Source organism: Mus caroli, unplaced genomic scaffold, assembly GCF_978045245.1.
Source record: "Mus caroli unplaced genomic scaffold, Mus_caroli_1 scaffold_14, whole genome shotgun sequence".
NCBI classification, from domain to species: Eukaryota; Metazoa; Chordata; class Mammalia; order Rodentia; family Muridae; genus Mus; species Mus caroli.
The window spans coordinates 32,227,808-32,248,985 of record NW_028227269.1 but is presented as its reverse complement, the minus strand read 5'-3'; the positions used below and the strand labels follow the sequence as shown (position 1 = coordinate 32,248,985).

Here is a 21,178-nt window from a genome sequence, read left to right as displayed (position 1 = left end):
ATCCATAACACCCCATCCTATCCCCCGCCCCCATCTCCTTTGCCTTTATGAGGGTGCTCACCCACTCCCACCTCATCACTCTAGCATTAAGCCACCACAGGACCAAGGGCCTCCCTTCCCAATGATGCCACATAAGACAATCCTCTGCTACATATGCAGCTGGTGACATGGTTCCCTGCATGTGTACTCTTTGGTTGGTCTCCCTGGGAGATCTGGGAGAACTGGGTGATCTGGTTAATTGATATTGTTCTTTCTAAGGGACTGCAATCCCCTTCTGCTCCTTCAGTCTTTCCCATAGACTCTCCTTTGGGGTCCCTGGCTCAACAAAGAAAGAACTTCAGACCAATTTCCCTTATGAATATTGATGAAAAATAGTCAATAAAATTCCCTGAAGTACCTCTTCCTGGCTTGTTGTTGTTGTTGGTGGTGGTGCTGGTGGTGGTTTTGTCCTTCCTGGTTACTCAGTCTCCTGTATGTGTTTGAGTCTTAATCTATAATACTGCAAAGACATTATTTTTCCTCTTTAATTTTATAATCAGTTGTCTGGCCATAAGGTTTACAGACTAGTCTGGCTTCCTGTGCAGTCTTTACCTCTTGATTTTCATAGATGTGAGCAAGAAACCTCGAGAGTCTATCATGAGGATTTCTTACCATAGTGGACTACAATTTCCATCTGTAAGCGAAGATAAACAATTCATATTTAAATTGTTTATTGTCAGATATTTAGTCATAGCACTGAGAGAACTAAATGGTATGTACATTGTGAGTTCCAGATCAGCCTGAAGTACATGGTGAATCCTTACCATTAAGTTGTGTTTGTGTTTGTGTGTGTGTGTGTACATGTTATGGGTTTATATATGATATTTTATTTGTATATATATTTGAGACTATTATCTATTGGCTAAACTATATGTTTATATCCAATTGTTTATATGTTTATTTTAATGTGTTTTTCTATACTCTTGCGTTTCATTATGAGCCAAAATATGCTTATTTCCCATTGCTACTTAAGAAGGCACTGGATGATGTTAATTTTTTTCTAATGAGTATGTCAAACAGTTACTGTGGGATTAACATTCTAGAAAATGGCAAGTGTCTGAGTGGCAAAGCAAAGAGAGGTATTTGGAGGTCACCAACATCCACATGAGGTCACCAACATCTTCATGAGGTCACTGACATGCACAGGAGGTCACTGACATCCTCATGAGGTCACCAATATCCATATGAGGTCACCAACATCTTCATGAGGTTACCAGCATAGACATGAGGTCACCGACATCCTCATGAGGTCACCGACATCCTCATGAGGTCACTGACATCCTCATTAGGACCCCGACATCCACATGAGTTAGAGTTTGTCCATGCACGCTTGTCATTAAAGAAGAGTCATTAAGCAGTGTAGGATGGACAGTAGGACTATCTTAATGATCATCCTGGCCGTTAGCAGGAGAAAAAGCTCTTAGGATGTTTGGACATCTTCTAGTGGTCTTTGCTGACCATATTTCTTTAATGTCTTGTTCTCAGCTCTGCCTCTTTTCTTCCTCTATATCTATTCCTTTGCTGAGTATTTCCTTGGAGCCAAATATCACTCCTCTCTTCTCTAGTTCCTTCTATATCAAGTTCTGGTAGTAGTTTCCTTTTCTAACTCATTTTTCTAAATAGCTTCCATTTTTCTCTCCTCAAATTGTGTTTTAAATCTGTTTGCTAGGGAGGAGAGATGGCTCAGTGGTTCAGAGAGTTGCCGGTGTCGGCATGGTGGTTCACATCTGTAACTGTTGGAGTTTCTGAAACTTCAGTCTACTTTGATATTTTGGGTACTGCATACATGTTAAACATACAAACTCTTGCAAGCATCTATGTATAAAAGTAAATTAAATAAGGAAATCTTTTTTTTTTTCTTGTTATTTTGAGGCAGGGTTTCTCTGTATAGCCCTGGCTGTCCTGGAACTCACTTTGTAGACCAGGCTGGCCTCAAACTCAGAAATCTGCCTGCATCTGCCTCCCAAGTGCTGGGATTAAAGGAGTGCGCCACCACTGCCCGACAGCAAATTTTTTTTAAATTAATAGTTAATTTGCTGATAACAGTTACTTTGGAATTAACATTCTAGAAAATACAAGTGTCTGAGTGGCAAAGCAAAGAGAGGTATTTGGAGGTCACCAACATCCACATGAGGTCATTGCCACCAAAAATATGATGTATCTAGGAAGCACTATATGGTGGCAAGGGAGCTGTCAGATGAGATGGGGAGGTGCTCATTGTTCAATATTTCTTATATGACACTTAATTTTTTAAAGAATATTAGAGTTTCAGAAGTTTTCACAATAGTTGAGTTTTACATGTGTCTTTTGTATCCTTTCATGTGAAAAAATGCATAGAATCTGTGAATATTTCTTACTTTAGTTCTTTTTTTAAAAATTGTACTCAAATGGTGACTTTTCTCTTACCTTAAATTCTCGAATTCTTGACATTTGTCAGTTGATAATTCATTCCTCTTTGTTTCTTTTCTGCTCAGTTACAGCTCTGTTATTCTATGAACTCATGACTACTTATCTGATTTTATGGCTTATAATCCACTGTTAGCATTACCTTTTGTGGTTGTGGAATTGTGCCAGCCTCAGCCACCCCAGGCTTTTCTGCTCCAATCCATTTGCCCTTGAGCACCCCCTCATCTCATCTGACAGTTCCCTTGCCATGATATAGTGCTCCCTAGATATATCATATTTTTGGTGGCAATGTCCTGAAGTCAATAACTTTTCAAGAATCTCCATGGATTTTTTTTTTATTTATTTTTTTAAATTCGAAACTGACAATAGCACATTAGCTCTATAATGACAGATTTTTGCTGTTGGTTTGCTATGATTACTAGGAAATGTATGATAACTCAAACAGACATATATGTTTTGCTTATTGTCTTTAACAACAAACCCCATAAATGCCTTTGAGGAATTTGTTCAAGAAAAATTATACTGCCTTTTCTACTCCGTATTTTTATAACAGTCTTTTCATCTTTCATACATGCCTTAGTAAAGTTTGTATTGTTGTAACAGATTATTATTATTATTACTATTATTATTATTGATATAGAACATGGATTTATTTGGAAAATGCTTATGGAGAATATAGTGTCCAGGATTGTAATGCTGGTGTCTGGTATGGGCTCCCATGCTGTGTCATAAGATGGTGGAAAGACATACAAAATAGGCATAGGACAGAGAGGAAACTTGGCAACCTCATCTGTGCATCTGGAGCCCACTCCCACGGCAGTGGCAATGATCCATCCTCTAACAATGGTATTTAATTTCAATAGGAGTTTTGGAAAGGGGACACAGGCTGTAGTAGATATTCTAGCTCTGTGCCAACATAAATAGAAGAGCTTAAAAACTTCTGCAATATCTCTTTAAAAGATACAAAATATGGGGCTGGAGGGTTGGATCAGCACTAGCTGCTTTTCCAAGAACATGGGCTGTATTCTCAGCATGAGCATCGTAGCTAACAATCATCTTTAACTCTAGTTCCATGGGAGCCAACACCCTCTCTATACTCTGTGGATACCAGGCACAGCAATACACAGACATGCTATGGGCAAAACACTTGTGCACATAAAATATTTTTTTAATTTATCAAAATAAAGAGATCTGGGAAATATTAGTTTTGTTTATGAGATATAGGCAAAAAAAAAGTGTTTTATGTCAACAATAGGAAAATACTTAAAATTGAAACTGAATAACTTTTAGCCATTACAGTGTTTGCAACAAAGTAGACAATGTGTACCAGTTGAAATTAATGATCAAAAGGTCACCAATGTTGCTCTCTGTAACCAGTTGTTGCCATGTAGTTCTTTAGCTTAACAGAAAATTTGCAGAATATTTTGCATTAGAACATCACACAAACTTTCTATAGTCAGAAACACATAGATAGTTCATTCAGCAAACAGTTGCCATTCTGAACAAAAGTCTAAGAATGTATTATTTTTAAAGCCTAAGAATTGCTCTGAAGAGAAACCACAGTATTAAGAATGTATACTTTGAAGTAGAAAATTCTACCAGATAACATGGTATCCAACTTCTCATTCTTTTGCTGTAACAAACACCATGGCCAAAGCAACTTGAAGAAAAAAAAAAGCTTTATTTCATCCTACACTTACAAGCCAATGTCCTTTCATGAGTGAAGTTAGGTTATGAACTGGAAGGATGGCTGGCTTGGGTATCCATGCAGCATTATCTCTAGTCAGGGGAGTATAGCAGAAACTGTGGAAGAATGCTGCTTGCTATCTGGCTTGCTCAACCCCAGGACCATTTGCCTAGAGATGGTGCCATCAATGGTGGACTGGGCCATCCTGCATCAATTAATGATCAAGACAGTTTCCCAGAGACATGCCCATGTCTCTGGCCGTGAGATGGCCGTGTCTCATCTAGGAAATTCCTCAGTTAAGGCTTCTCTCTCAGATGATTCCAGCCTGTGATAAGTTAAGAACTGAAGCCAACTGGGATGTGAGGTAGGTTTTTTTCCCCCACCAAGTTTTTCATCATCTTATTTTTGGAATGAATAGACCTGCATACGATTCAGTTCCCTGAGGTGGAGCTTGATTGAAAACCATTTGTGAATCCAGAAAGACAGGCAAAGTGAATGTGTTGACTGTATCACAAATAAACCAGACCAGTTATGGGCTAAGGAAGTGTCTAGTACCCACCGAAATAAAGAGAGGAACTTGAGAGAAGAGTCTGGATTCCTTGAGAGGGTTTACTGCAATGTCTTAGTAGCACATGGTCATTTTACTCTGGGCCTCAGTGAATGATTATACATGATACTCCATGAAAGCAATGTCAGAGCTGATACTTACTGTTGAAGAAATGAATATTATTAATCTCTTCATCAGATCATGGATCCACACTAAAGATGCATAGCATTATTGGAAAAAAATAGAAAGTTATACATAATGAGTGGAGTTATATTTTTTACTTGGTTTTATTAATGACGGATTCAGACTTAGGTGGTTTTTCCAGCTGTTGAGAGGACTACTATGGAAGCTTGATGGCCAGCCAGCATTGCATGGTAGCAGAATGGTTTATAGGAAAAAGGGTTGAGTTAATTTACATATCTCTCTAGATAACTTTCACTTAGATATTTTCTAATTCCAAATTCTCATTTATGGCATTCAATCAAAATTTCTTTAGGTAAGACTGATATATTATTATCGTCAAAAAAAATCTCAAGTTTTTTAAAAAAATAAATCAAAGAGCTAATTATTCTACTACCTCAGGATTATTCTTAGAACACTTGTTCTAGTTACTTCTCACAGACAGAAGTCTTACTGGTAAAATTCACAATAGTGTGCTGTTTCCTCGTTTTATTAAATAGACTTAGGTATTTGAATTTTTATGATGGCACTCTGAGCTTCAAGCCCTCATAAACTTTTTTTTCCCCTGAGTTCCTGCAATCATTTTCTCTCAAAACTAACAGGGATGGGAAGGGTCGGAGCCCTGAGGAGGCTGAGAGGTGAGTGCTGATGTGTCTAAGTGGGGCCAGCAGGGGCTGCAGCCAGCAACAAGGCTGCTGCATTCCTCATGTGCCTGGCCTTGGACTCCCTTAGACGTCATAATCTGGATCCTATTAAGGGAATTTTGTGTTTTTCCTTTGTAAGAGTCACCCCCTACCATGACAAATATTTTAAAATATATATATATATTTTTTAAGTTGGGAAAGCAAACTTTTTCCCAAAAGAAATTTATAGTTCAAATTTATACCAATTTTTTTTACTAACAAGAGCAAGCTAGGCTCTCTCTAAAGCGTCAATTTTCCTCTGTAAAACATTAGCCTCCTTTGGAAGAAGCAGGGGTTTCTTTTTTTATAGGCAATGGGATAAACCAGCTTCAGATGTACTTGTGCTGTGACATGCTTTAGAATGTACCTGCAGACTGTGGTGTTCTCAGTCTCAAACTACAAAAAAAAAAAAAAAACAAACAAACAAAAAAAAAAACCAAAAAACCAAATAACCCAAAACAGACAAACAAACAAAAAACAAAGAAGAATAAAAAGGAAGTGTTCGCGTATGAAGGAAGTGATAAATTTTGAATCCAGTTTGCACTTCCCCCCTTCTTTTCCTGGGAAGTGACTGAGACTGTGCCAAGTCATTTTAACAAAGTCGGGCTTCTAGGTACCCACCTTTCCCATGAGTGACCACTGCCTTTTCACCGTGCAGGACTGTCGTGATGCCTGTGGCCAGAGAGTTTGATCCAGATATGGTCCTGGTTTCTGCTGGATTTGATGCATTGGAAGGCCATACCCCTCCCCTCGGGGGTTACAAAGTGACAGCAAAATGCAAGTATCTCTTTCAGGACTTCATGAAATGCTCTGACACCATACACCATTTAGATCTTTAAGATCTTTACTACTTTTTACATGAGTTAGTAAGCTTTGGGGAGACATTTGAAAATGATTGGTGGGATATTTATGGCTGTTTCATGTCTCTGGAGAAATTTTCATTGAAGAAAAGCAAAAATGGGTTTCCTATGGTTAACCTGATAGACATATTAGAAACTTCATGTATTTTAGGAGTCTTAGTTTTCATTTAAAGACTAAAATGATATGACTTCTGTTTACAGTACATCAACTGATCTGAGAACTCAAAAGTCTAGAGGAGCTACTGAGCTTTTCGCAAAAAGAACATAGTTGCTACATTTACCACATTGTACATGAAATGGAAATAGGTATTTAGCAATAATGTTATGTGTTTCCAGTCAAAATACAGACTCCATGGTGCTTCAGCAATCCCAAGAGTCTCTGAGGTCAATGCTGCTCTTCTGCTGGTTGCAGAGACAAATTTTTTGGCTGTGTTCCATAGTCGCTAACTACCCAACAAGGAAACGAATTTTATATTTTATTTCATTTGAAGACTACGACACCATGGAACTTAGCTAGAAAGAGGATCTTCTTTAAGAACAATTTTCTTGCTCTGTGTATGAAAGCAAAGCATATCTATAGTCCATGCATATAAATATACTTTGGCACTGTGTGTACCTACTGAGCAAGAAAAAAAAAAAAAAACCTGTAAAACTGCACAGTGGATGGTATCCAGTGTTGTATGCTTTGGGGGAGTTGAAAGGCAGACAAAATGAAAACAACTCAAGTTGCTTTAAGTGGGGGAGATGTGTTTGGAATGAATGTGCTATATTAATTTGAAAAGAACCAAAGAAAGAGATTCATGCCAACCTTTGTTTTGAGCTGGCTACTCGTATGAGAGCATTTCTGCACTCTAATTATTCCAGTAACATTGTTAGGTAGTGGTTATTTTTAACCTCTATTATTTGCCCAGGATTCCTGGTGCCTTGTTGTCTATCGAGAACATATTAAGGCAGGCAACTGTGCACAAACAACAAAATATAGATAATTCATGAGTTTGCTAAAATTGAATACGGAGGTGTTTTCTTGTAATAAATATCTTTATGGTTCTCCTGGTGATGTTGCTCTCAGAAGTTACCTCAAAGAGAAGTCAGTCTTCCCATTGCAGATAAACCTCATTTGAGGCAAGGCTGGCGACTGGTTTATTTTGAAAAAAGAAACTCAAATGATACAAGACACATGGGAAGTAAGAGAGAAATGAGGGGAAAGAAGCCCATCTCATTAAAGCCAAACAGCTCCCTCAGGTGTAGGAAAAACACTGCTCCTAGAGTCGTTTTCCTTGCCAAGAGGCGGAGGAGGTTTAACCTGTCCATCTCTTAAAAGGAGAAGGGACTAATCGTTGTGTTAAATTTGGGAAATTTCGTTTTAAATCTCAAATGTCCCATTAAAAAGCAGACTAAAAAATAATAACAATGTAGTCTCTTTTGGTTACAGATACTAGAAACACTGATTCCAACACCTTTTTTTTTTTTTTTTTTTTTTTTTTTTGCTTCAGTAGTGACAATCAGCTTTCATCGCTGAGATAACCAACTTATCCAATAGGTAGGGAAGGTTTGTTTCAGCTGACAGAGTTTGAATTTGTAGACTGTGGGACTGTTGTTGGGAAGCCGTGATGAATCCATACATTATGGTGGGAAGCAAGTGGCAGAGTATAACCATTTATCTCATTGAAAGTGACAAAAAGAGATGGGATGGCACAATGCTGGCATAATTCTCTTCAAGAGCCTGTCTTCAGTGACCTAAAAGCCTCCTACCAGCCCCTACCACTGAAATCTCCCACCTCTTGCCTGTAGTTCATTCTCAGGACCTCAGACCCAAGTTCTATCAATCAGAAAGCAGTGAAATCTTCAATATTTTAAATCTACTAATGTATGTGAATTTATACAGGGTACATTTTATTGCTTTCTGTTCCCCACATTCATTTGAATATAGAACACTCCCAGCTTTCCTTCATCAGTTCCTGGTCCCTGCCTGTTTTTCCTCCTTAGCTCTTTTCTACCCAAGAAGACCATGTACCTCTTCGCCACTGTTTACTACCTAACAGAAGCAGACACACCTAAGGTTATCAATATCTAACCATTGCTATTTGGTCAACTCTTTGTTATTACCTAGGGAAAGCACATAATGGGGGGGGTGTCTTAGAATGCAGAGTGCAGGAGACGTCATCCTGAACAGTTAGGCAGATTTCATACCTGGGGTTAAAATAGAGTTCATGGATTTGTACTGACTTGGCATTGAGTGAGCCATGCACTGGATTTCTTCTCACTAAGGGAAAAAAAATCATCCCATCATATACAAAATAATTGGAATGTGCATTCAAACACTCCTAGTGGGGCCAAACCCACAAATGCCATCTGGGACAACAGGAACACCAGCACCCACTACTGAGAAGCTGCATGCGTCACCTGAGGGTGGCTGCAGTCTTCACTATAGAAGTCACCACCTCAACTGTGTGGGACCTGGGGTTACTGCACAGCTTTCCAGAGATTCACAACAGGCTCTGCACTGGCTTGCTGCATGCTGATGCATTCCCCTTCAGTTTGACAGACAGGCGATTAAAATTGAGATCTCAACGCCCCATGCCAGAAGTCATCCTCCAAGTGTGGAGTCCCAGAATAAAGTTGAAAATGGGGTACAAATTTGAAGTAAATTGTGACTAAACTATATGAAAACAAATATTCAACTAAACTTTTTCAATTCTGGCTAGACTCGTTCTTGCTCCAAGTAAAACACTGGACGATTTGATCTGAGAGCTGTTTTGAGGATATTGTCGTTTCAGACATCTGAAAATTTATTTCCTTGGCACATCGAATTGGATTTTTACAGTACTCTATTTTGTATTTTTGAAAGGAAAAGAAAGATCAAGTCAAAACAACAATGGATTTTGCTCATTTTAAACATCTAAATAGCTGCCTGACTTTAAAAGAAAAGAAGAAATCCTGGTTCAATGACAAATGTTTCAGCCTAAATACGAGAGGCGATTTTTACATTAAAGGGATTCCCAGAGCGCTGTTTTCTTCTTTCTTCATGTTTTGGTTATACCGCGAAACTACAGCATGAAGGGTGGGTTTGGTTTGTGCTACAATTGAAAACTTTGTTCTAAAATGGAGCTTATAAGCATTTATTTAGAATTTATATTCTTCTTACATCCAGATCCAAGGTTAGGTTGCATCTCAAAAAGCGGCATTCTTTGCTCTGAGCCCAGAACCAAATGTGACATTGAAGTTATCCATTTATCTTTCTAAGTATTCTGGTTTATATCCAACTGTCTTTGTGTTATACTTTAAGACGTTAAGATTTTTTTATACATAATTATAGTTACAGTTATATACCGTGACAGCAGTGCCATATCCAAGGTGATTTGTCACCTCAGAGTTCCTGGCTTTGTGGTGCTGTCACCTCAGAAGTTAAAAGCTCTTTAGTTCAACCCTGTTTTCCAAGTGGTGCTTGCTTTTCTCTCTCCCCTAGATGTCCACACTCTCTGTTTTCCTTGGTATGTAGTAGTGCACTCCTGTGGGCAGACTGCTTGTGACACGTGAATAAGAATCTTTTTCCTTTGGGACTAAAATGATAAGCATGTCTGATAGACTGTATATTATTTTAAAACCCTATACAATTTTTTTGTCTTAATAAGAACCGCGTACTTCTGGATTTTCCCAGGTAATACAGCATCACTTTTATTGAATTTTAAGGAGAAATGAGGTAGCATATCTCAGAGACTTGCTTTCCTACTGTCTCCTAGATTGAGAGTTACTTTTCTGCTGTTTGTTAATCCCCTCCTCACTCCGAGGTATACGGGTATGATAGGGAGAAAGCATGGTTATGGACACGTACCTGCTTCAGTGGACCCATCTCTCCCTGGGAGTTAGTCTCTGGGAGGGACAAATGCTTCCTTATTAGTTAGTCTCCAAAAGACAGTCTCTAAAACGTTGAGTGCTGATCCAAATAGCAAATAAGTACAAAGGAAGAAACTTATTCGATATGCAGACTGTGTTGGCTGAGGCCATCTGCCTATAATGTCTGCATGTGCTGCATCTTGGCACTGATATGTACAGGGATGGCTGAAGCTTAGAGTACCCTTCATCTATTCATTTTGCTAGTCCAGAGTTAAAAATAGACTGAGCCAGAAAATACGTTTCGATGCAATTGACTTCTCTTTTTTACTGTGCCTTTCTCTTCAGCGGCTCTGTATCTACCATAAATTGCACTTTTTAAAAAAAATCTCCAATTTTCTCCTTACTTATAAAGACTCTGATGGCATTTAACTGTGTTCTTTATTGTATACTTCTTCTCTTCTCTAAAGGAAAGCATTCAGCCTCCGGGAACAGTCTATCTGCCAGTTGTGTCTTAGTTATCTGTAACTGAGAAGCCTGTGGCTTCTAATGACAGAATGTTAGCCCACGGACAACAAGGATGGAGAGGAGAGTATCTGTAATTGTTAATACCAACCTCCAACTTCTCTGCTGCATCCCTTTATAGGAGGGTAAAAAACTGTAGGAAACCAGCTGGGTATGGTGACATATGCTGATAAAATCTCCACACTCAGAAGGCCAAGGCTGGAGAGAAACTCTCGTGAGCTTGAAGCCAGTCGGCTCTATGTAGTGAGTTCCAGATAATCCAGGGTTACGCAGTGAGAACCTGTCTCAAAAGTAACAAATAAACAAACAAGCTTCAACAACCGTAAGACCTGGGGAAAAGGGGTCAGTACCGACTCTCCTAACCTCCCCATCACCACGCGATCTTCTGAAGCGGCTTTCGGGCATGATTCTGCAGTTTTCAAAAACTAGTCCAGTGTCTATGGCATGGTCCACACCAGTTTTACAGAAGTGAAGCTGATGATATAGATTTTCTACAGCCTCACTGCTCTGTAAATGAGTTCATTAACCATGGCAATTCTGATCACAGCCACTTCTTTTTCATTTTGAACTGCAGATACAGATCTCTCATAATATTTTTACTAATACAAATCAGTATTTCTAAAAATTGTTCTTCACAATTGTGACTTCTAAATATTCTCTGTTGTTGTGAATGGTATTGAAAAAAATTCTAAGAATTAAATGAGGAAGTCATGATATGCTTGTAACTCTGGGCCTTGGACAAACTGCCTACCCTAGCTATTAACATCTGATAGTTTTAATTAGTGAGATAAATTTATTTACATCCTTGCTAGGTAAAACAGGACTAGAAGATTATTGAGTTCTTTAAATATTAAATATTAAATAAGCATGAATAATTACTAGAGAGGATCTCTCTTTGTGTGTGTGTGTGTGTGTGTGTGTGTGTGTGTAAGAGAGGGGAGTGGCAGGATTTCTTTGTGCCATGCTAGACTGAAATATGTGATCCTTCCAAATGAGATACCTTTAAAGCATATTCCATTATATCCACATAAGTTTTTTCTTAGCTAGAAAAAGTAATTTATTGAGGATCTAAAGAAATGTCATCTATAAAGAATAAGTAATTCACTAGTATGTCAATAATCTTGAATTTTATTATTGAAATCACTTCAAACATTCTAAATATTAAGTTAAATTAAATCTTGATATTTAAGTACTCTCTTGGAATACAAAATATGCAACATATATACTATAGTTCCCTTTAAGAAGGTTTAAATTCATATATAAAAGGATAGAAGAATGGTCAGAAGTTCCAGAAAACAGTCCCAGATTTGGGGTAAATAGTAGCTGATTATTGCTTCAATGTAAATCATTGTAGTCCCTGAGTGTCTCACTTGCTACAGTCCTTCCCTAGTATGCACAGGCCCCTATCCCCAGTCCTAAGCAACACATAAACCAGGGGCAGAAGGACATGTTTATGAACCTAGCCCTTCCCTCTGAGGGAAGATGATTAGAAGTGCAAGATCATCCCGGGTTACATGTTGATTTGGAGGGCAGGCTTGAATACATGAGATGCTGTCTCAGTGAAATAAAATAAAATAAAACAAAACAAAAGTCAGTTTAATAAGCCAAGTGCCTGCATCTCACATTTTCTTATTATGTGCGTGACCCCTTTGTAATAAATCCAGAGGCATTTGGACAGATACTATGTCAATGAAAGAAAATAAACAATTATTTTTTTGTGGCAAGACTGTGTTAGTCCTTGCCTCCTTAAACACTTTACATTTTGTTTTGCTATATTGAGGGAGAAAAATCTACTCTTGACATTTTAATAAGATACAGAATAAATACTTTACTGTTATGCATTTTAAACAATTGAACTACCCATAAACTGTCAATAAACAGGAAAAAGGGCCTCACTCTAATATTTGAAGTTCAATTCAATAGGCATATTAAAAAGCTATTTCACCAGGGTGAAGTGAGATTTATCTAAAGATGTATGAGTAGTTCAGTACAGTCAAATAAAATAATGTGGCCTACCATGCTAACAGAGTAGAGGACAAAGTCATATGATCGCCTCCCTAGATCCCCACAATGAACTCCTTTTATGGTAAAAACTCTCAACGTCTCAGGTCAGACCATATACAATAGTGAAAAGCCAAAAGCCTTCCTTTTAAGATAGGAAAAATGTAAATGATGCCATATTTGACAATTCTGTCCAACCTAAGACTGGAAGTGTTAATCAGAACAGTAAGACAGGAGCTCGAAACAAAGGTCAACTGCATCAGAAGGGAGAAAGAGAAATTCTGTCTGTGTGCAGAGAATATATATATATATATATATACATATATATACATACATATATATATATATATATATATATATATATATGTATGTATGTATGTATATATAATCCTAAAGAGTGTAGAAAAACTGTGAGGACCAATAAATAAGACAATGGAATTGCAGTATCCAGTTATCAAAAAATTCCATAATACATCTATTGACAAACAACAAACTATCCAAAAGATCAATGAAGAAAATAATCCCAAAGCCAATGCTGCTGGCACTCAGATGACCACAAATTCTTAAAGGCTATTTCCTGACTAAAGGATGAAACTTATTTCATCTTGGTTGTGTGATCATCACTGATGCTGTAACATAAATGCCTGCTGGGAATTGTGGAGTGTTTGTAAGACACTGTACTTATGTACCTCTGCATTATCTAATTGTGTTCTCATGATCGAATAAAGTAATAAGTTTAAAGCATACCCTATTTTATTTTATACTATAGTCTATTATCATTATTATTATTATTATTATATTCTTAGATTTTATTTCCCTGAAGTCTCTAAGCAAAATTTAACAGTTATTTGAATTTGGAATTTTAAAAAAGTTAAGTGTCTTATGAAATTTACAGTGCTAAAGAATACCAAACCATAACCTTATCTGCTTTTTATTTCCACCTTTATATATTATTTCCTACTAGGTTTACAAGGTTACCAAAAATATCTCTGGTATATAAATTTAGTCAGAATTATAAAAATATAGAAAATGAAATAAAATCTACACAACAGAGACTTTGTTAATTGAATGAAATTCTCCAAATCAGAAAAGCCGCTCTGTGAAGCTACAGAGTGCAGGCTGTGCTCCCTGCTGAACATGAGGTTTTCTTGCAACAAGCAGTCAGAGTGTGGGGCTTTGGTTAAACTCTGCCGCATGGCAGCAGCTCGCGGTGTTAAAGTCTCAAACAATTGCGCAGCCCCTGTAAAGACATGGAAGTGGATTTATAGGACATTTTAAAATGTAGCAACATAATCCACTTACATGTAAGAACTAATGTAAATAATCAACAGGGTTGATTAAGGAAAATATCAGCATCAGACTAGCATATCTTAAGTGGGTGAATTAGTTTCTCTGTAATGACAACCAAGAGATTTACTCAGGTGAATGAATTCTTTATATTTAATTTTAGTTCCCTTTGTTTTCTCACCCAATTGCCTGTTCCTTTGCTCCCTCTGACAATTAAAAAACCAAGTTTTAGCAGAATATTTTCCACTTGCTGTGCTTAGTTACTGATGTCATAGAACCACCTTTAGCCTAGGATAACATTGCTTAACTTTGAAGACCAAAATTGCTGTACCTGTACTATAACTGGGTCCATATAGCACTGCTTATGAAGAGAAATGTATAAGTAGAATTCATTCTGAAACAGTTTGCCAACTGCAATCTATATTAAAGTTTATACAGTATTTCACTAATGTTAATGTGAACTTTTTCACACTTTAACATGTGTGAAATTATGATACCATTTCCATTTAGTGACATTTCAGTGTCAGACCAGCAATGTATTATTATTTTGATAAGATAGCATATAAAAGAATGATTACAATTATTTTGTGCCACAGTAAGTAGCATCTTATAGTATATGTAGTATAATATTTTATGCTTTGAAATACTTTTTAGATACTAGCCAAAAGCCATGCTAAAATTGTAGATTTCAATTTTATAATTCCTGTTCAGATTCCTATTGATTCAATTTTGAAGAAACTGAAAATAATATTAAGCCAGGCAGTGATAGCTCACGCCTTTAATCCCAGCACTTGGGAGGCAGAGGCAGGCGGATTTCTGAGTTCAAGGCCAGCTTGGTCTACAGAGTGAGTTCCAGGACAGCCAGGGCTACACAGAGAAACCCTGTCTCAAAAAACCAAAAAAAAAAAAAATAAAGAAATAAAGAAATAATATTAACAGGGTATTTATTAATATATGTTTTACTTGAGTTTTTTTTTACTAGCTCAGATAATACTTGTCCTTCCTGCTTTCAAAAGTTCCATAAGAAAGGGCTGTACTCTTTGTGTTGATGACTACTAGCAGTAAAACCTCTGGCTTCACTATTAGTCTCTCTCCATCATTGTGACAGAGTACCCAAGAAAACAAGGTGTTTTAGAGATTCCAGTCCATGTTTATGCACAGCACTGCTATGTATCATGGAGACACAGCAGAGCACGGATTCTTGCTGACACCCTGCCTTCAGAGAGAATGCAAGAAAGGAACTCCTCAAAGCCATATACAGTGACCTACTCTTTCCAATCAGGCTTCACCTTCTGTATGCTCCAATAATCCATTGACTTAGGAGTTCACTGATGGATTAGTTAATTGCCTAAGTCATTGGTTTTTATGATCCAGTCACTTCCCTAAGGCTCCCTTCCCCCAACACGCTATTAGAAACTAAGCCTTCAATTCTTGATCCTTTGAGAAATACTTCATTCCAAACCATAACAGTTTCTCTTTCCTTTCAAATGTCAGATCAATACCCAATGAACAGGCTAACAATTTAGTAAGTGATGTCACAGGTCTATGGCAGTAATAAGTGAATGAGTTGTAACTATGTGTCCAAGAATTACTGACCAACCTGTATGTAGCTGATAAGTAACCAAGGGAGTTATGAGGATAAATGTGTTCCTTGTACCCAAAGGACCATTCTCCTCAGTGGTCTCATGGGCCAGAGCCTCTATGAATTGGTTTAATGGTTTCCAAACTAGCAGGCATCTGCCTCACCTGGAGAGCTTATTAGGTGTGCTGGGTCTTGTCCCAGAATTTCTCATTTAGTAGGTCTGGAATGGAGCCTGCAATTTGCATTTCCAAGTTTCCAGGTGCTGCTGATGCTCTTGGATTGGGGGCCATGCTTTGAGAACCAATGGGCTCCTTGGAGAAAGAAAAGATGTGGAGTCTAGAGTTGAATGGTCTATAGTTTGGGGTCTAATTGGTTAAAAATTCAGTTTTATGTGTTTTTATTTCTATTTTCTCAACTAGAATCAATACAAATTATATTCATGTTGGTTACATATAGAGGCATTTTAGATATCCATAAGATAAGGACTCAAGAAAATGTATAAATGGCATCTTAGAATGCTAAGATAAGAATGATTTTAAGCACACTAAATTTTTTTTTCCAGATGTCAGAATTCATGTGTCAATATGCTTGTATAATCCTATATGAAATTTAATCCTAAATTATCAAAATGATGATGAAATTTTAATATTTGAAAGTATCCAAAACATTTGAAACACTTAATTGTAATTATTTTTTTAATGAGGAAAACTTCCTCTCTCTAGCTCTACTCCAACAGAATCTTTCCGTTTATCACATCTAATGCTGAGATTCATGGTCACAGACAAAAGACTGGGAATTGTGACAATCCTCAGACCAGCCAATGTCATGATTTTGAGAGTGCTAGATATTTTGTCCGTTATGTTCAAAGATTTCCCCCCTCAAACTTCAAACCAAGAATCACTTCTGTTTCTTTTGGTCCATGAAATCTAAACTGGTACTGGATTGGATACCATAAATTGCACTTGATCCCTTGACACAAAGAACTCTCACAAATGAACTTACTCTGATCTTAGAATTGCTTGCATTTTTAAATGCACAATATAACACGTTATGAGATAGTCTACATTGCTCATAAAAGACAAGATGCTGCTGTTTGCCATATTGCAAGATGACAACTAACAAGACTGAGTTATTAGACAAAAAGAAATGCTTAAAGTCAAGGAAGCTGTGATACACTCAAAAGAGGATCCTCAAAGCTGAGCAATACAAGAAATGTCAGCACCACAGCTGACTCTTCTACAGAGGATGCTACAGAGGAGTCCAATTTGTGCTTTCAATTTGCTGTGTACTCCAAAGGCCACACACAGGAGAAAGGGACAAGAATGGAAGTACCCAGATCTCCAATTATCTAACCTAGATATTATCTCACTGAAAATGTGCCCAGAAATCTACGGAGCCACAGTACAAAGCCCAGCAGTTAGCACTTGAGAAAATAGAGCACTCATATGCGCTGGGATTGTCCTGTCGCCCTCCCTGGGTCTCAGTATCAAAAGAATGGGTTTCCCTGAGACCACTCACAGCAGTTCCTATGTGCAGAACTCACCAGATATTTGTCACTGTCACCTCCGCCAAAACTAATTGTCAATGTGGAAACCCACGAACACGCCTACCAATGTTTTATCCACTCCAAGAATAAGCAACAGAAGCCCAGATACAAGGAGGGAGCCTCCTTGCACAGGAAGAAAGAGGCAAAGTTACAGAGCCACGCAAGCTGGCTCAAAGGGCTGAACACTCCCGAGTTTTACCACACATCGGAACTACCATTCTGATATTTACTCATGCATCAGCACAGTTTATTTCTATCATAACTAATGGAATTCATGCCCATAGGGAACCTGGAGAAAAACCTGATAAAATAGGCAGTAAAGTACAGGCCCCCATTTAAATTTGTTGATTCCATCTCCCAAACCCATCCTCTATGAGAACATTATTATTAGATTATCCCAGAATAAATTGTATGGATTCAACTAGAATATAAGTTTGTACATCTCTCAGTATCACTTCTCAGTGTGTGGAATTTTTCAGCATAAATGTATTTCTTGTGTAGAGGAGCCATAATTCTAATAAAGCCAAATGAAAAGGCCTGGGATAAGAACCACAAAGTTCACAAGGTCTGCTTTATTACAAGGCTTGCATTTGTAGCATGCCTAGTAATATGATCTTTACTAAAATGTCTTCATGCTTTCTGTTCACTCTGCTTTGGTGGACACTCTCAGCAGAACACAATACTTCTTTTCCAAGCTGTGTTATTGTGCCACGGATGACCCATGTCTGAGCCCCTTCCCCAACACACAGCTTAATAATATTATTTTCATATAGCAGCATGCACTGCCCACTTCTTACAACAATGGGCCTCTTTCCCCCATCCACCCCAGGCTGACATCTTCTGTTCTCACTTTATTATGCTCCAGCCTGATGAGGCTTTCTCTATCTTCCAGCAGAGCAGTTGAACACAGTCTACCCAGGTTGCAGCTCTTACCCAGGGCCCTGTCTCCTGACTCTCTTCTCTGCTGATATACATCATTAGCTATCTTTTTAGACAGGGTCTCACTGTGTATCTTTGGCTGATCTAGAATTCCCTATATAAATCAGATTGGAGCCGGGCAATGGTGACGCATGCCTTTAATCCCAGCACTTGGGAGGCAGAGGCAGGTGGATTTCTGAGTTCGAGGCCAGCCTGGTCTACAGAGTGAGTTCCAGGACAGCCAGAGCTATACAGAGAAACCCTGTCTCTAAAAACGAAAAAAAAAATCAGGTTGGTCTTAAACTAATTAATTATTACTTTCTTCTAATTTAATTTACTTATTTAGAGGGTAGGTTTGGTCTTTTGAGACAAGGTTTTTTTTTTATGTAGTCTTGGCTGTCCTAGAACTAGCTCTGCAGACTGGGTTGGACTCAAACTCAGAGATTTGCTTACCTCTGCCCCCAAAGCACTGGGATTAAAGGCATGCACCACCACTGCCCAGCGTTAATTAATTTCTTAAAGCAGGCTCCACTGAGTCTTTCTTTAGGACTTATTTCTGATGTCTTTCCAATGTGTCAGCTTAGACAAAGTATTTGGACTTTTAGTTAGCCTTAATCACTTGAATTTCCTTACTCCCAAATGAAATTATCTATTACACAGAGTTGTGAAGATTAGAAAAGATTAAGACTAACCACTCTGCAAAGGTATCATTTAGCACTCACAAAACAACCGTCCGCCACCATTAAACAGTCCCAATGCTTTCATGAGCCTCGAGAATGCTTTAGACCCGGATCATAACAAGTTTAAGTACGAATAGCATACCACTCTTCTGCAGTGGAGTTACCTATGTCTAGGCTAGTGTGTTGTTTTGATTTGTTTGTTTGTTTGTATATTTACTGTGCTGGGAAGAGATCCCAGGGCATTTTAGAAGCTAAGTAACCACTCCATCATATAGGTCTAATCTCAGATTTTCAAAGAGACATTATTTTGAGAGATGGATTTGCTCCATTCATCAGGTTAGCTTTGCACTCCTTATGTAGCCTAAGTGGATTCAATCTTACAGTCCTGTTGCTTCAAGCATGTATGTAGCATGAATTATAGACATGGCCTATCATACTGATCAGGTTTGTGTCTTGATAGCAACCTGTTGGCCTATTTTAAAATGCTAAAGTTAGAAGCCAGTGCTTTGTACATGCTGAGCAAATGTCCTACCAGTGACCAACTAACTTCTCAAGTCGAAACTGTGGACCTGTTAAATGCTTCAGAATAACTTACAGGCCAGCTGACAAATAATTAGCTGCTGTTGACCAAAGCCCGAACTACCTGAGTTTGCAGTTTTGAAGCCTTTATCTGTTCACAGCACAGGTTTCTCACAATTTTGCATAAGAGAGAATCAGTCTTGCTAGACCAGCACATGTAAATACTGAAGGCTAGTGATAACCCCTCAATACAACATACTTCTTCATTTGATAAACATGACCATAGACATGTCAAAGGAAACCAGCCACTTTTTACTGCTCAGGATATAAACAAGGAATAAAAGAGAGGGGATATGTTGTTGAGCCAGGGATTATGCTATAGCCAGCATAATTCATGGCCTTTTCCAGCATGGCTTTCTGAAACTAAAAGGAAAGATGTTTACTGGAGTCTTTCAAAGAGATTTTGTGTGTCCATGCATGCATACATATATGTATTTCTCTCTGGCAGCACTGTCATGTGATTTTAAGTGCAGCTGAAAGAGAAAGATGAAAGCATTGGTGGGGGAAGTGACAGACAGGCAAAGATTCTGCAGCGCAGGCAGTCAGGCCCAGGTAACAGCACGGGATTTATTGTGCTTCTCGACCTCCTTCCAACCCTGACCTTGTGGTATTTCGGTGAGTCTCTCTGATCTGTCTTTCACAGTGCATACTTGTAATATCTAGTGGTCCCTTTAGACTCTATTATCTCAGGTTCAAAGTAGGTTGCAAGCTCTGTTCACTTATTTGCAGTTTCCTGGGTCTACTATAAACAGCTTTTGGAGGAGATTTTTAGTCAAAAATATCCCCCATCCCCATAGTACTGTCCGTCATGTACTGTATTCCTCTTTTTGCTCTAGTACAATTATCTAAATAAGGCACATATAAGAGTCCCTAAAACCATATCATTGCCCAAGTAGCCAACAGAAGGAATCTTTTATTAAATGGAGCTAATTTCACCAAAGTGCCTAAAGAAAATGGGAGTGTCTGCTACTTGGGGCTGTTCCAGGAAGGTCGTCTGCTTTTAAAAGCTGAGTTTCATTAAGGATCTGTGATGGTCACTGGAACTTTGCCTGTTGTTTTACTCAGTAGTCTCTGGGGGACTATTTGGCACTAGGGTGCAAAATGAGCTCAGCAATTAGGAAAAGACACCACTGCAGGCACTAGAGTAAATCACTGCAGCCGACTTCACAGAGAGTAAGTACCAGGCCAACATAATAGCCCAAGGATGCTGGGGAGTCTGGCTTCTCTTCTTTCCAGTGCATTCTGGTCCAGCTCCTGCTGTCATAGCCTCCAGGGGTGCTTTCAGGTATTTGGCAAGTAGAAGGGCAATTTCAACCAACTTTTCAGGCCAACAGAATCGATCACCAAATGTTTAGAACAGTCATCCCCTGAAAGTGGAAAACTCGCACACTAGCCATGTCTGTTTGTTTAATCTGGCCCTAGAGATACCTACACACAAAACAAACACCGGAGTTGTGACAAGTTAGCAGGGTCTGGGTGGTGGACGCACTTTCTCTGGGGTATGTGGATACTTCTAGGGGTCTGTTTGATGACTTTGATGTGGTGAAGAGAGGACATGAAGAGTAACTCTTTACCTTCACTTCTCTACTCCTTACCTCAGACTCCCCTAGGTTAAATAACTCATTTTACTCCTAGGAGCAGTAGAAAACAATTAGAGAAAATTATCATCTCCCGGACCTACGTCTGTGTGTCTCCTGGCCTCAGCTAGGAGAGGCAAATCACAGCAAGTTCAAGGCCAGCCTACCCCCATGGCAGAGCGAGTTGCGGTAATCCATGGATACATAATAAACTCAGAAACCAAAAAGAAATGAAAAATAAAGGAAACTC

At 38.4% G+C, this 21,178-nt stretch overlaps 1 protein-coding gene across 1 annotated transcript in view; it reads left to right on the top strand.

The window, feature by feature from the left end:
* The window catches only part of LOC147001218 (histone deacetylase 5-like), a 148,667-nt gene that overhangs the window by 37,982 nt on the left and 89,507 nt on the right, over window positions 1-21,178 (top strand). The window contains exon 2 of the mRNA XM_085830304.1: window positions 6,201-6,319. Coding sequence (XP_085686430.1) covers window positions 6,211-6,319 — 109 coding nt within the window. The 5' untranslated portion in view covers window positions 6,201-6,210. The remainder of the gene's footprint in view (window positions 1-6,200; window positions 6,320-21,178) is intronic.